The sequence below is a fragment of the Chrysochloris asiatica genome, unplaced genomic scaffold (genome assembly GCF_000296735.1).
Source record: "Chrysochloris asiatica unplaced genomic scaffold, ChrAsi1.0 scaffold00099, whole genome shotgun sequence".
Lineage (NCBI taxonomy): Eukaryota > Metazoa > Chordata > Mammalia > Afrosoricida > Chrysochloridae > Chrysochloris > Chrysochloris asiatica.
This window is the reverse complement of record NW_006408617.1, coordinates 170,385-187,693: the sequence shown is the minus strand read 5'-3', so window position 1 is coordinate 187,693 and position 17,309 is coordinate 170,385. Positions and strand designations below refer to the sequence as shown.

Below are 17,309 nucleotides of genomic sequence, written 5' to 3'. Positions count from 1 at the left end.
CACAGTTGCTTTACTTTAGATTCCTGAAGTGTTGGAATGAATATAGATGTGATTACATCTGAATAAAGAAATAGCATTCGTGAGAACACTGTGGTCTGGTTTTTTCCTGACATATTTTTCCACAGTAAGAAGCCTACATGATAGTTTTTTTTTAAAAAAATTATTTCCAAACAACCAGGTAACATTACAAATGAAGGTGTTTCTTGAACTGTTAATAGTCAGTACATTTGCTCATTGTTGTTTTTGATGACCACACAACAAAACACTGCCAGGTCCTGTGCCGTCTTAACAATTATTGTTATGTTTGAGCCCATTGCTACAGCCATTGTGTCAATCCATTTCCTGGGGGGTCTTCCTCTTTTTCATTGGCCCTCCCCTTTACTAAACATTATGTCCTTCTGTAGGGACTGGTTCCACCTGATAACATCTGAAGTATGGGAGACAAAGTCACACCATCTTGACATCTAAGAAGCATTCTGGCTGTACTTCTTCCAATACAGATTTGTTTGTTCTTCTGGAAGTCCATGGTACTTTTAACACTCTTCTCCATCACTATAATTCAAATGTATTCATTTTTCTATGGTCTTCCTCACTTAACTTTCACAGGCATATGACAAAATTGAAAATACCATGGCTTGGGTCATGTGCACCTTAGTCCTCAAACTGATTATCTTTGCTTTTGAGAGGTCTTGTGCAGGAGATTTTTTTTTTTTTAACTTTTTATTGTGAATCATGTGGATTTACATGGGAAAACATCAGTTTTACATTAATCCTATCGTAGTTCGTTTCATTGCAATGATTACAATCCCCTCCATGCATCATCAAATAATGTATGTATGGATGTAGTAGCTCAAAAAGGGGAACAAATCTTTACAGTGAGGATCATTCCCACCCCCTCGGTTCACAGGGTTGACAGGGATGGGCAACTTAGACATTGGCTACCCAAAATGACGGCCCCTTGGCCGTCAGCACACAGCCCCTCTCCTTCTTTGAGTCCAGTGTCCCCAGCCACTCCATCTGCCCACGTCATTGTCTCTGTCTCCATTTCTGGCATCACTTCTTCTCTAGGTAGGGTCCCATACTCCACTCTTCTCACTTGCTGGTCCCAGGGACCTCTGCTCCTGGACAGCAAAATCAATCACTGCCCTCCTTTTTGTTTAAAAACATCAAAAACATCTACCTTTACATTTCCGACCTTCACAGTCAGTCCTGAAGGCAATTATTCACTATTGTACCACAAGAGTCTTATCCCCATCTCCTTTCATTAGCCTCATCGCAACAGATTGGAAACCATTCAGTGGAGATTCTACCTTCCCCCACCCCATCTGGAACTAGGCTCCCTCGAGAAAGCTTGTAAGCCAGTCACTTCTTGCCTTTATAGCTCCCCCATTTTAGGTAGCCAATATTTAAGTTGCCCATCCCTGTCAACCCTGTGTACTGAGGGGTGGGAGTGATCCTGGCTGTAAAGATTTGTTCCCTTTTTTGAGCTAATACATCCATAAGTATAAGGAGCTCTGGTAGCGTAGTGATTAAGAATCGGGCTGTGAACCTCAAGGTCAGCAGTTTGAAACTACCAGCTGTTCCGCAAGAGAAAGATGAGGCTTTCTGCTCCCATAAAGATTTACAGCCTTGGAAACACTATACAGGGTCGCTATGAGTCGGAACTGACTCCACGGCACATAACCACCACCACCACCACCACATCCATAATTATAGGTAAAGTTCATCAAATTGTAGCGGGTTACTCTTTATTTTCCTCTTCTTTCTTCTTCTAGCCGTGTTCTGATCATCCAGCCATTGAAGCCAGGTCAAGTGGGTACTCTCTGCATGTATGGGTGTTCTTGTGCATCTCCCCTCACTTCATATCAGCTGGATGCTTTGCCCTCTGCTTAGTCCTCTGTGGCCATGTCACTGCCTCTGGGCCCAGGAGTCCCTGGGTCATGCCATACTGCTGGCCAACCAGGTCTCCGTCCAGGTTCACAGGAGTCTATTGAATGTGGTTGGACTTAGCTCCCAACTTCATTTCTGTTTTTCCCCCTCTTCCCCTTATTGGTGACCAACATGTTCATCATCCAGACCACATGCCTGCATATGTATTTCCCTCAGTCTTGGAATGGAGTTTGCTCTGAGAGGACCCAACCACTTGCCTTGATGGCTCCCAGGTGAACAGTTTGCTTGTTCTTGTAGTTATTGTTTTTGATTTTTCCTGTCGTTCTTTCTTTCAGGAAGTATCTGCTGTTCTTCTAGCTGCTCCACGCAGGTCCACGCACCTCAGATGATTCTGGATGGGGTTCTGGATTCCACCTATGGTCTTCATGCAATGTAAAGGCTCCACAGGAAGCCTCTTTCACTGGGCAACTTCTAGCCCCCTTTAAGGTATTCCAATCAGTCGTAGGCTGAAGACAGACTCACAAGCTTTCTATTGTGATGTTTCTGGCTATTCCTTTCTCTCTTTCTCTCCCCTTATACAGCAGATTTGTTTAATGAATATATCATTTGCTTGCATCAGTGTTGATTGTGTATCCCAGCAAAATAAAGTCTGTGAAAACTTCAATATTTCCTCTATTTATCATGATGTTATTAATTGGTCCAGTGGTGAGGATTTTTGCTTACTTTACTTTAAAGTGCAAACCATGGCGAAGGCGGTAGTCTTTGATCTTCATCAGTAAGTCTTCTAAGTATTCTCTGCTTCCAGCAATATCCCAGGTTGTTAATGAGTCTTCCTCCAATCCTGATGCCACATTCTCCTTCATATAATCCAGCTTCTAGGATTATGTGCTCAGCCTAAAAATTGAACAAGCATGTAGAAAGGATACAACTCTAATGCACACCTTTTTCTGATTTGAAACCACTCAGTATCCACTTGCTCTGTTTGAATGACTGCCTTTGGTCTATGTACAGATTCCTCTTGAGCACTAATCAATGTTCTGGAATATTCATTTTTCAGAGTGCCATCCACAGTTTCTTATGATCCACATAGTCAAATACTTTTGCATAGTAATACAACACAAGGAAATATCTTTCCAGTATTCTCTGCTTTTAGCCAAGATCTATCTGACATCAGCAATGATACCCTTCCGATGAACCCAGCTTGAATTTCTGAGAGCTCCCTGTCAATGTCCTGTTTTTCTAAAGATAATTTTTAAATTATCTTCAGCAAAATTTTACTTGCATGTGATATTAATGATATTGTTAAAGGATTTCTGCATTCTATTGGTTCATCTTTTTTTGGAGTGGTTACAAATATGGATCTCTTCCAAAGGCCAGGTACCTGTCTCCCAAATTTCTTGGCATAGACTAGTGAATCCTTCCAGTTGCTGGAACAATTTGTTGTAAGATTTCAATTTGTATGCCATCAATCCCTAGAGCCTTATTATTATTATTATTATTTATTTATTATTATTTTTTTTTTTTGCCAATGCCTTTAGTTTAGCTTGGACTTCCTACAGTATCATCAGTTCTTGATCTTATACTGCCTCTTACAAGGATCGAACATCAACCGATTCTTTTTGGTATATTGTCTCTATGTATTCCTTCCAACTTTTTTGATGCTTCCTGAGTTATTCAATATTTTGCTCACATTGTTGTTGCTGTTGTTGTATGCCATCAAGAAAGTTATGACTAATAGTGACCCTGTGCAAGGTTTATGAGAGTGGCTGGTGAATTTCAAATACCAACCTTGTGGTAAGCAGTTCAGTGCTTTTCCTACAGCACCATACCAGAACTCATTTTGTCCAAAGAATCCTTCAACATTGCAACCCATGGCTTGAATTTTTTCTCCAATTCTTTCTGCTTGAGAAATGCTGAATGTGTTCTTCTCTTTTGGTTTTCCATCTCCAGGTATTTGCACATTTCATTATAACACTTTAATCTGTCTTCTCAAACTACCTTGAAATTTCTGTTCAGCTCTTTTCTTTCCGTTGCTTTAGCTTATATATGCTCATGGGTACATTTCAGAGTCTCTTTTGATAGCTATTTTTGTATTTTCTTTCTTATCTTTTTAATGAACTTTTGCCTGTTTCATATATACTGTTCTTGATGTCATTCCACATTTCTGGGTTTCAGTCACTAAGGTCTAATGCATCAAATCTTCTTTTGAAATGGTCTCTAAATTTTGGTGGGATATGTTGAAGGCTGTAATTTGGCTCTTGTGGACTTGTTTTACTTTTCAACTTCAGAATGAACTTGCATATGAGCAATTGATGGTCTATCCTATAGTAGGCCTTTAACCTTGTTTGGGCATTCATGAATTAAATGCACTGGTGTTAACCATTTTCAATCAGGCAATCACATGGTTTACAGTGATGGTAACAACAAATTGAAGAGGAATGGCATTGCATTAATTTTTTTAAAAAATCATTTCTAGATGTATTTTGAAGTATAATTCTGTCTGTGATACGATACTATCTATATGCCTAACAAGGAAGACCAGTTTATATCCTAAACACAAAAGCAAATGATGAAGAATGAAATTGAAGAATTCTACTGATTTCTTTAGTCTGAAATTGATCAAACATGCAATTAAGATGCATTAATAATTCCTGGTGATAGGAATATGGAATTTAGAAACAAACAGGAAAGATCTGCAATTGAAAAAAAAAAGGCCTTGATGATAGAAATAATGCTGGAGATCACAAGATAGAATTTTGGGAGAGCATGACTTATTCATTGCAAAAAAAACCCCTTTTTTTCAACAACATCAAAGATAACTATACTCATGAATCTCACCAGATTAAACACACAGAAATCAAACTGACTATACCTGTGAGATGAAATGATGGAGGCGCTCCATAGCATCAGCCAAAACAAGACTAGGGCCCAACTGTGGAACAGGCCATCAATTGCTTACATGAAAATTCAGGTTGAAACCAAATAAAATTAAAACAAGCCCACAGAACCAAAATATGAACCTCATTATGTCACACCCGAATTTATAGACCATCTCAAGAACAGATTTGGTGCATTAGACACTAATGACCGAGAGCCGGTAGAGCTTTGGAATGACACCAAGTAAAGCAAAAGATCATTAAAAAGATAAGAAAGAAAAGACAAAAATGCATATCAATACATTACTATGTGAAAGACATACTAAGAAAAGACGAAAATGTATGTTAAGACAATAGTTTGTCAGAAGAGACTCTGAAAATTGTTCTTGAATATAGAGAAGTTGAAGGTACTGGAATAAATGAAGACATAAAAGAGCTAAGTGGAAAAATTTTAAGAGCAGTATAGGGTTTTTAAAGACAAAGTCAAGTATTATAATGAAATGTGCTAAAACCTGGAGTTTAAAAAACAAATGGGGAAAAAAACACACACTCAGCATTTCTCAAGCTAGAAGAACTGGATTAAAACTTCAAGTTTTGACTTACAATATTTAAGAATTCAATGGCAAAATATTGATTGTTTCAGGAAGCATCCAAAGAAGATGAAAAGAATGCACAGTCATGGTGCCACAAAAATTAGTTGATGATCAACCATTTCAAGAGGTAGTAGATGATTCAGAGCTGATGGTACTGAAGGAAGAAGTCCAAGTCTTCCTTAAAGACGCAGGCAAAGAAACAAGGCTCTAGGAACTGACAGAATAAAAGTTGAAGTCTTTCAACACACTGATGCAGTGAAGAGGTACTCACTTGTCTACGCCAAGAAATATAGAAGACAGACACCTGGCCGACTTAGTGTAAGGTACCCATATTTGTGTCTATTTTCAAAGGCATGAGGAAAACATCAGACAATATCGTTAATATCACATGCAAGTAAAATTTTGCTGAAGATAACTTAAAAATGGGAGTTGCCAGAAATTCAAGTCAGATTCAAGTGAGGATGTGGAACAAGAGATGCCATTGCTGATGTCAGATGGATCTTTGCTAAAAGCAGAGAGCACCAAAAAGGTGTTTACTTGTACCTTATTTACTATTCAAAGGTATTTAACAATGTAGATCATTATAAACTATGGATAACATTGTGAAGAATGGGTATTCTTAACTGTTGCTCATAAGAAGCCTGCACAGAGACCAAGAGGTAGTTGTTCTAACAAAACAAGGTGATATTGAATGATTTAAAATCAGAAAAGGGTTGTATGCTTTCGCCAAATTCATTCAATCTTTATGGTGAGCAAATAATCTGAGAAATTGTATTATATTAAGAAGAAAGTGGCATCAGAATTAAAGATAGACTCATTAACAATCTGAGATAGCCACATGACAAAATCTTTCTTGCTGAGAACAAAGAGGAGTTAAAATACTTGCTGAGGAAGGTCAAAGACTAGTGCTTACAGTATGAATTGCACCTAAGTGTAAAGAAAACAAAAATCCTCACAACTGGATCAATAAATGACATCATGATAAATGGAGAAAAGACTAAAGTTCAAACAATCTCATTTTGTTTGAATCTTTCAACACTCAGGAAAGCAGCAGTCAAGAAATCAAACTACACATTGTATTAGTCAAATCTGCTAAAAAAAAAAAAAAAACCTCCTTAAAGTGTTCAAGAGCAAAGATTCAGTTTGAGTACCAGGTGCGCCTGACCCTAGATATGATATTTTCAGTTGCCTCTTGCACTTGTGAAAGTTGGCTAATGATTACAGAAGACTGTAGAAGAATCAATTCATTTGAGTTATGGTGTTGGTGGAGAATATTAAAAGTGCCATGTACTGCCAGGAGAACAAACAAATCTGTCTTGGAAGAAGTACAGTCAGAATGTTCCTTAGAAACAGAGGTGGCGAGACTATGTCTCTTGTTCTTTGCATATGGTGTCGGCAGGGATCAGTACCTAGAGAAGGACATCATGCTTGGCAAAGTGGAGGGTCAGCAAAAAAGAGGAAGACCCCCAACTTGATGGATTAGCACAGTGGCAGTAATGTTGGGCTCAAACATAACAACAATGTTGAGGACAGAGCAGGAACTTCCAATTTTATTCTGTTCTGCAAGGTTCACTATGAGTCAGAACTGACTCCAAGGCACCTACCTAACAGCAACAAGTCAAGTATTAATAATCATGACAAATGTATTCGGACTTTTGCGTTATTACTTGTATCTAGTTGTAATATGAATTTCCCATTTCCATCATCCAGTTAGCCACGATTCCAAATAGGAATTTCAATTGCTTGCTTGCATTTTTACTAACTGATTTCTCAGTGTGAGACCCTATTCCTTAATGTGTGATCCTGCTTGCTGTTTCATTCTTTATTATTTAAAATTCATTATACTTATCTCATGGGTCTTTGATAATGTTTTCCTCAATTTTCATTTGAAATATTCACACCATAAATAATTCCAAAACTTGACATTTTTGTTTAATTCTAAACCTCATGGGTATAAAATCATGTGAGTAGAATTAGACGGAAAAATCTGTTGAAATCTATCAAAATGATATTACTTTGTTTCTTAAACTTCTGCTGCTGTATTTATGTAAGCCTGGGGCCTAATAATAAATACTTTTCACTTAGAGATGAAATTAGTACTCATGGAACATTTGCCACCGGCAAAAAGCAAAAAACAAACCCCCCAAATAAAAATAACAAAACCCAGCAACTCAGCAAAACAAATAAAAACCTCTTCACCATTCTTTCTTATCTGCCTTACCAAACTAATTTTATAAAAAATAAACTTTCATACCTGTAATTAATTTTAAATGAGCAAATTAAATGTAATTTAAGTAAAATTTAAACCCATCATACCTCCAAGCATCTTTCTCTCTCAAGTTAATCTTACCCAGTATCAGGATGAACAGTTATGCTATGTGTTTGGGTATTCAGTGACCTTATAGTGACTTTGTACGAAGTTTTGTCTCAACCTTAATTCCCAGTCCTGCCGCAAGGCCTGAGCTCATTTTTCCCCCACAAATGTTGAAGCTGGTTAGTTATTCCTATTTACCTGACCCCACCGTCAGGTGAATTCTCTTTAATATATTTTGAATAGCAATGAGCCTTGCTGTGGTATAAAAAGGTTGTGTTTCACCTTTTGGTCAACAGAAAGCATATGATGCAATAAAAAAACTTCAAAATTAGTCTCTGATTCTAGAAAATTATTTTTTGAACTAAATACTGCTAAAATATAAAACAAATTTATTCAGAGGCAAATTTAAGTGGATGTTGTTGTTGTTGTTAAGTGCCATTAAGTCGGTTCTGACACATAGTGACCCGGCATTGGGCTTCCTAGGAGTGACTAGTGAGCTTGAACTACCGACCTTGTGGTTCAAACCGACTTTGTAGTCTAGTGCATTAGCCCACAGCGCTACACCAGGACTCCCCAGAGTTGTTAAGTGCCATCCAGTCAGTTCCTACCCATAGCGATCCTGTATAGGATTTCCAAGGAGTGACTGGTGAGCTTGAACTGCCTACTTTGCAGTTCAAGCGGCTTTACAGTCTGGTGCGTAATCCACAGAGCCACACCAGGACTCTCAAAACAAGAGCTGTTTGTTTTTGTTGTTGTGAAGTGCCGTCGAGTCGGTTCCGACCCATAGCGACTCTGTATATACAGTTTCCGAGGAGCAGCTGGTGAGCTTGAACCACCGATCTTGTAGTTCAAATGGCTTTGCAGTCTGGCACATTAGCCCACAGTGCCACACCAGAACCACCCCCAAACACAGTAGAACCCCGTAAAAGAAAATCAGGCCTTAGCACTACCTTACTCTATCGTTGTTAAGTGCTGTCTAGTTGGTTCCGACCTATAGTGATCCTGTATAGGGTTTCCGAGGAGCAGCTGGTGAGCTTGAACCACTGATGTTGCAGTTCAAACTGACCTTGCAGTCCAGCACATTAACCCGCAGCACCACACCAGGACTCCTATAGCCTTATTCTATATTGTTTTTAATTTTACAATAATTCTATAAATATAATTGTAATAATAATAGAAAGTGAGCATGAAAGAATATTATTAACTTAATACACTGTTTCCATTTCTTTACCTTCTCTTCTAACATAGCCCATACTCATAGCTTTATAAAACTATGAAAGGTACAGCTAGCTTTCCTACTTTTTCACCTTTTATTATATCATAAGTATGATTGCCATGCTATTTTTATCTTCATAATTAACAACTTTCAAGGAATATATTATTGATTATTGCTACTGGATTATTCGGTTGTTTCCAATATTTTGATGGTACAAATTACAATGAATCTTTTTTTGCCTTAAGCTTTTTCATTATCATGACTAGATGTCCATAAACGTAATTGCAGTATTAAACATAAGTATATGAATATATGAAAATTTTTAATGCACTGCTATTTCTAGGAGAGTGCTTAAAATCCATACCTCATATAGTTTTAATATAGTATGGCAAATGAAACTCCCCTTAGATTATGAACCTTAGTTGCTGGAGAGCACCCTGTTTCAGCCTTCTTTAACTTTTATAAATCTGACCAATTTGGAGAAATTTTATGGTGGTCTAAAAGCTGCTCCCTTGGATGATGCTGTTTACTTAGCTGTCACCTGACTTAGCTGTCATCTGACTGACTTAGCTGTATTAGACCTATGATTTGCCATCACAGATGTGCCTATGTGACTATCATTTACCTGAATTCCCTTGAGAGATGAAGCGCCCATATAGAGGAAGACTCCATAGAGCACTGGCATGGGAATAAACTGTGAAAGAACAATGAGAGGAAAGACACCAATTATTTTCATATAGAATGTTATCATGTAAGTTTGCACTTACCAAAATTAAAATAGAAACCAAAATTATATATTTCAGTAATAGAGCAGACTCCAAGTTATGAGTTCAAATCCCAACTCTAGCATTTTTAGATGTGTAAACAGGTAAATTTAACTCAATGTAACTTAGCTTCCTAATCTCTAAAAATGTATAATAATGATAATAAGGTTGTTATGAGTAATAACTAGGTTTTAAAAACCACTGGCTATATAATAAATTATAAACATTAATTATTATCAATATTACTAGACCAATTTAAAGACAATTTGAGCTTTGTTTCAAATTAGAAAGCTATTTGGATTGAAGGTTAAAATGAAGCTAGCATTTAGATGTTTTCCATACATGATGCCAGATATTTGTAAACATGCAGATTATTGAATTCTTCTCTTTCTAGTGGAATAGCTATCATCCTATTTCTATTAGAAAATTATTTATTCAATATAAAGATTGAATCTTGAAATGTACTTCTGACCAGTTTACTTTGTTTTCAAATTATAGACAGCCAAAATAAATTGTTTAAAATGTAATTTCTGCACCTTGAAAAGATCTTCCAAAATCACATGATAAAATGATTACTCTTTAATATTCTTCAAAATTAGTTCATTGATTTTCAGTGTGGAAATGGTAAGTGTATGCATCGACATTGTCCTTGTACACTGCCCGTGTGACCAGGGAGCTGACTGGTCTCATCTCTGACCCACTATCTTATACTGAATAACAGCAATTCCAAATATGTCTGCTCACTAACAAGAAAATAGAAACTTTACTTTATGTAAGTCTGCAGTGAATTCAGATCACAAGTCTGTCAAAAATACTGAATGACTTTTTCCCATAGCTTGATCACAAATTCAAAATTATGCTATTTACACATCTTAATTTGGCTTCATCAGCCTAAATTTATATATATGTGTGTGGGATGTTAAAATACAGGACACGCTTCCTGGTAGCACAGTGGTTAAGTGCTCAGCTGCTAACCAAAGGGTAGGCAATTTGAACGTAACAGCCACTTCACAGAAGAAAGATGTGGCAGTGGGCTTCCATCAAGATTACAGCCTTGGAAACCAAACCCATGGGGCAATTCTACTCTGTCCCTTGAGGTTGCTATGAGGCATAGTTGACTTGACAGTTGTGGGGTTTGGTTTGGGAACGTTAAAAATAATTATATAAACATAGTTTTTAAAAACCATCATGTAGTACATAATGTTTCCAAATGTATTACTTAGATTCCAAGGAAATGCCATAAACAATGATAAATATATTCTATCTTCTCTCAAGCTCAAAAAGGCAAATTTCATTACCTTTAGAATACTGGTCATAAAAACTGATGAACCCATAAGAACAAAAATCATCAGTCCAGTAACTCTTTGCTCCCGAATGCCAAGAAACTTGGGTTGTTCCCCTGGAGCTGAGCATTCGGATTCCAGCTTTAGGCTGTTAACATGAGTGATGGAGAGGACAGTGGCAGCCACAAACCACGGCAAGCCCATGATGGAGCACACCCCAAGCATGACAGCCACCATGAATAGATCCAGATGATACCCACAGCCTTTCTGTTGAAAGAGAAAGAAAGAAAAGAGTTTTCTTAGAGGTCCTAAAGTTAGCATAAAGGCAAATCACACCACCACCACGGAGCAGTAAGAATAGAAAGGAGACCTTCCCCAATTCACAGTAAAAAGTTAAAAAAGACAAACGCCTAGGAAAGAGATATCATCTTACACAGCTAGTTCTCAAATAAAATATAAAGACACAAAGGTTGTTGTTAAGTGCCGCTGAGTCGATCCCGAGCCATAGCGACCCTGTATAGGATTTCCAAGGAGTAATACTCTCAAAAATATATAAACTCTTTAAAGAAAAGTTGACAGATGTTATTATTGCAGTTATATTATGTTGCTATGAAGTGCCGTCGAATCGGTTCCAACTCATACTGATCCTGTATAGGGTTTCCAAAGAGCGGCTGGTGAGCTTGAACTGCCGACCTTGTGGATCAAACCAACCTTGCAGTCCAACGCATTAAGCCACAGCGCCACACCAGAACTCTAGTTATATTTTGTTGTTGTTGTTGTTGTCATGTGCCATGGAGTCGGTTCCGACTCATAACGACCCTGTATACGGTTTCCGAGGCTATAAATCTTTACCTGAGTAGAAAGTCTCATCTTTCTCCCGCGAACAGCTGGTAGTTTCGAACTGCTGACCCTGAGGTTAGCAGCCCGATTCATAACCACTATGCTACCAATTGTTGTTGTTGAGGGCTGTCAAGTTGGTGCCAACTCATAGCGACCCTGTATAGGGTTTCCAGGGAGTGACTGGTGAGTTTGAACCACTGACCTTGTGTTCAAAGTGACCTTTCAGTCCAGTGCTTTATCCGACAGCACCACATCAGAACTACTAAATACTTGAGGAGTGCAATGGCTCTGTAGGATAAGCGATTAAGAATAAGGTCAGTGGCTCAAGCCCGCTAGCAGTTTTCTGGGAGAAAAATGAGATTTTCTAATCCCACAAAGATTTATAGCCTCGGAAACTCTACACAGGAACTGACTTGATGGCACTGAACAACAAGTTTAATAAATTTAATGCATTTATCAGTTAGTAGCACTTGTTTTCATTTTATTTCCATTAGAGATGTAAAATCATCATTAAATATGAGGGGACTTCAAAAAGTTTGTGGAAAAATTCCATTATCGTATAATGCCATTTTCCCATGAACTTTCTGAAGCTCCCACTTGCCATACTTTCTTTAAATGGGCAACACAATTCACAGCATTCATTCATAAATTCTTTAAAAAATATAGTGTTTAAAAACATGACTCAAATGTAACAAGTGGGATCCTAAATTGCAGGAAGTAGACAAAATAATGTTTTCAGAGATAATAGTTCCCTTTCTAAAGATAGAAAGCTAATTTTGAAAAGTACAAATATATAATAAAAAAACAAAAAAGATCATTTCCCTCTGATTGTGTTGTGCAACAATAGAGCATCTTGATTCCATGCAAATCAAAGAAAATAATGCCATTCTGGCAATTCCACTAATTAATCAGCATCCTTCCTCTTGCCTTTCATTGAAATGTCTTTAAAAACTTGGACTTTGTAACCAAATTAGTAGCTGATACGCATGCCAGCCAAAGGGAAGTATCCCTTTGTCAGAGAGAGAACTCTGCACCTTCTAACATATTTTTGTAGATTTTTTTTTCTCAAATAGAGACAGAACCAGAGTTTTTATTCTCACATTCATCCATGAATCACGGGAAATGGACATATGGGAAGAAAAGGGAGCATAGCAACAGGTGATACTACAGCAGACCCCACTAAAACCAACATGCAGCAAGACAAGAGGCCAGCCAAGAGGACCATCTGATACCCAGATGCCACTGCTGAAAAAATTCATTTCAGAGCTTGGCAGCAATTTCCTGCATCTGTCAAGTTAACCACATAAAAGACTATAGATTGACATGAAGAACCAGGCTGACAAAGAGGGCAAAAAAGAACATATCAAATGCCATAATCATCAAGAGAATGTGGTGCCAAATGAATGTTGCAAATGCATTCATTTACTCAAGTGATCTGAGATTGTATTGCTGTTTATTAAAAATGATGTCAAAAGAAGCCTGAACTGTCTACAGAAACATGTAGAAAAACCCATAGCTGTATTTTAACAGAAGCTTGTTTTTTCTAGAAAAATATCTCTCTTTCTTTTCACTCTTAGAAGTTGTGCTTTAAAAGGAAAACAAATATATACTTTTAATGTTCTTCAAAGAATTCAGTTAGTCTGTACTTAACCCTACTTCTCTAGTGAAGAACTAAAAAATGGAAAAGTAAAGGGTCATAAAAAAGAGGAAGCCCCTCAACAGGATGGATTGACTCAGTGGCAGCAATAATGGGCCCAGACAGGAATGACTGTGAGGACAGCTCAGGATCGTGCACAGTTTCGTTCTGTTGTACACAGGCTTGCTATGGGTTGAAAACAACTCAAGGATGCCTAACAATAACAGAGAGAAAATGAATGTATATCATCTCTACTTACATATGGTAAATATGACACTTGAGTCTGGTGAGGCACTTGAGTATAAGCACTGGTCTGTTAACTCCAAGGCAGTAGTTCAAACTCACTCCTAGGAAACCCTACTTCAGAACTGACTTGAAGGTATTTCTCAACAACATGCGATACGTGCCATTCTTAAATCACTCAATTTATAGCTTTTATCATTCTTGAGCAATCCAAAGGTCATGATATGCAGTAAGTTTTATTTTGGGTTCTTTCATTCTGAGGCTGGGTTGTAGAAATGTCACATAGCCAGTGAGTTGGCCCTCGCCTCTGCAACTCAGCAAGATTAATTGTGTACGTAGTAACACTCATGAAGTGACAAAATATTTTTATTGGCATGGAACTCATTTCCTAAAATAAAACCAACTACTAGTTCTGGTAATTCAAAGTGGCCTCAAAAATTTAATGGAATTAAAAGATAGTATTTTTCTACAAACTTTTTCAAGTCTCCTCATATTGTTGTTCTTGTTAGTTGCCATGGAGTACACTTCACTCATAGCAACTCAACAGGGAGGTGAAGAAGAAATGAAAGATCTGAGAAAATAATGAAATGGGGCATTCTGAGATGGCTGGGATAAGTGATGTGGGCTTCCATGCAATATGTGGAGTTAACCAGGTGTATGGTAATGAAACCATAAAATATTATTCATCAAACTATTTGGGGGAACGCTCTAAGACAACAATAGTTTTCAAGTAAGGAAACAATTCATTACAGCTGAAAGTGTGGTTACCTGTGTTTTAGGTTTATGCTCAACAAACATAGGTATTATAGTGAAAATGTGATTCAAGTTAAAGCCAGGAGACTTGATAAACATTTCAGTGAAGCAACAGGAACAAATGGAATAATCCATTACATATGGATATGCTGAGTACAGCATATTCTGAGAAAGCAATTTTTTCAGTTGTTGTTGCAGTGAGCAGGAAAGCCAATAACCATGCTATACTGAAGCTTACAAAAGAAATGGATTATGAATAGTGTCTGGTGTGGCATGGGAGGATGCGTGGTTGACCACAAAGTTCATTTGAACAGCAGGGTTGGCGATTCAAACTCACCAGCTGCTCCTGTGAACCCTATACACACTATGGGTTGGAACCACTGACATGATGGCACTTAAAAACTTAACAACAACTTGTGCTTACTTGTTAATCTGTATTGAACAATTTCACTTTTTTTTTAACCACATCAAAGATTCTGCTTCTAGGTATGGTTGCAATCTTTCTTCTAATCCAACAGCACTTTCCTACAGAATCAAAACCTCTTTTCAAAACTGCCATCCCTGACAGGGACAGAGTACCTACGAAGCAAGGTAAGCACAGTTTTTACTTGTACTTATTAATCTGTAGCGAAGAACACTTTCACATGTTTTTCAGTACAGATTAGTAAGTAAACCCAAATAAACTGCGCTTGCATCACTTATTGTAATCTGATCATGGTTGTAGGCCAAAAATATTTGTTCAGTGTAGATAAAATATGACTTTACTGCAAGGAACTTACTTTGAAATTACACAAATGCAAGGAAGAGGGCACAATGTTAAGAACAGACCAAGAACAGGGGCCTTTTCTATTTTGTGACATGCAAGGGGACGTCACAGAGTTTGCAGAAAAAATGAAATGAAATGATAATGGGACAGATGAGTTTTCTATTCAACCATTCACACACATTTTGTTTCATTGATTGCATACCCCACAATGAACCATCACATACCCCACTTAGCTTCTGTGTTTCCTGTTTCCAATTCTACTTCTTTCCTAAACTTTCTGCACTCTGTCTTTGGGTACTTGCTGCTTTTTTGATCTCACACGGATGGTTATTCTAAGGTGTGCATACCTCCCACAGAGACCTGTATATTGTTTGACTGAAAATTGAGCCACATCATTTCTAGACTTGAAGGGTGACTAATGGCCACAGTCTCAGGGAGTTTCACCAAAAAGCCTGGTCTTTTTTATGATTTTGCGTTTTGTTCTACATTTTCTCCAACTCTATCCAGAACCTTCTAATATGATCCCTTTCAGAGAATTTGACAGTCGTAGCTTGGCACCATTTAGTTTTTCTAGCTTCAGGGTTGTGAAGACTGATGTTTGTGTGTTCCATTAATCTATTGGACTGATTTGTTTGGTAAGCCATCACCCAATTTACAACAAAAAGTTAAAATTTTAAAAAAAAAAAAAAATTTCCACAAACTTTTAAAAGCCCCCTCATATATTTGAGTTTGTGATTAATTCAAGACTCAGTACGTTAACATGCTTAGGCGCTAACCAAAAGATTGGAGGTTCGAGTCTATCTAGTGTAGGCCTCGAGATTACTTACTTCTGAAAAATCAGTCATTGAAAACCCTATGGATTATAGTTCTATTCTGACACACATGGGTCACCAGGGGTGGATTATCCAGTAAGCAAGGTAAGCATGGGTTTACCTGTATTTACTTGCTAATCTGCAGTGAACAATTTCACCTGCAAGGGAACAATTTCACATGTGAAACTGTTCACTACAGATTAGTAAATAAGTACAAGTAAATCCGTGATCACTTTGCTTGAGTGTCCCTGTCAGGCATTATATTTGAAAAGGCTTTGATCTTTTGTAGCAAGACACTGGTGGAAGCATCATCGTTTATGTGGTTAAAAAATAAAAGTGAAATTGTTCACTACAGGTGAATATGTAAGCCTGTTTTTATTTTTCTTATTCGGTAATAGGAGACTGGAGGATCAGCATGAGTCAGAGTCAACTTGAAAGTAGCTAATGTTGGGGTTGCAACTAATTAAGTCATTAAGTCATATTTACTCTATTGTTTACTAAACCTCAGGGAGTTAAGAGACAAACTTGAGACTACATAATAATTTATTTGTATAATATAAAGGTTATGTCCTGGTGTGGTGCTGTAGGATAAAGCACTGGACTACAAGATCGGTTTGAACTGCATGGTCGGTGGTTCAAACCCATCAGTCACTTCTTGGAAACCCTGCACAGGGTTGCTATTAGTCAGAACCAACTTGAGGGCACATAACAAAAACAACAATGTAGTGTCAAGTTATTGTTTTATTGTAAATACACATTTCCCAGTTCAGTATTCAAGTTATTTTCAGTAACAAAAATAGCAAATGGTTTATGGCACTGTAGGATAAGCACAACTCTGAATCCAATGTCAGTGGTTCAAACCCCCCAGCTGCTCCTCAGAAACTCTATATAGGGTTGCTATGAGTCAGAACTGATGGGATGGCACTTATGAACAACAACAGGTACTCAAAAGGACCACTTAAAGAATGTTCTACTATATCTTAGTATTTCTGTACTGTACATAAAGGAGGAAATAGAGTAAATTTCCAAATCTGTCCTTTGAAAGAGCTAAAAATGTCAATGGCCTACTGTAGATTCATGAAGAGCAAGGAGCAAGTGCTGTGTGATTTATAAAGTTGAAAGACCTGGATAGAGCAAGAAGACAGAATGGACAAAAATGTAATAATATCAGTATCAGTAAACCTTCATTTACTTACAGATTAATATGATTCCATTACTAGTGAGAAAATATACTGCCTGAGTCAGCTTAACTAATAGCTTTTACACAAACTAATGTTTTAGACAACCAGTAGGATTTCTGCTTAATTTACAGTCTAAGAAAAA

General features: G+C 37.4%; 1 protein-coding gene across 1 annotated transcript in view; it reads right to left on the bottom strand.

The window, feature by feature from the left end:
- SLC4A10 (solute carrier family 4, sodium bicarbonate transporter, member 10) overlaps nucleotides 1-17,309 on the bottom strand; it is a gene marked incomplete at its 5' end in the record, with an annotated part of 223,129 nt that overhangs the window by 38,373 nt on the left and 167,447 nt on the right. The window contains 2 exons of the mRNA XM_006867029.1: nucleotides 9,515-9,583; nucleotides 10,952-11,203. Of these exons, the coding sequence (XP_006867091.1) occupies nucleotides 9,515-9,583; nucleotides 10,952-11,203 (321 nt within the window). The remainder of the gene's footprint in view (nucleotides 1-9,514; nucleotides 9,584-10,951; nucleotides 11,204-17,309) is intronic.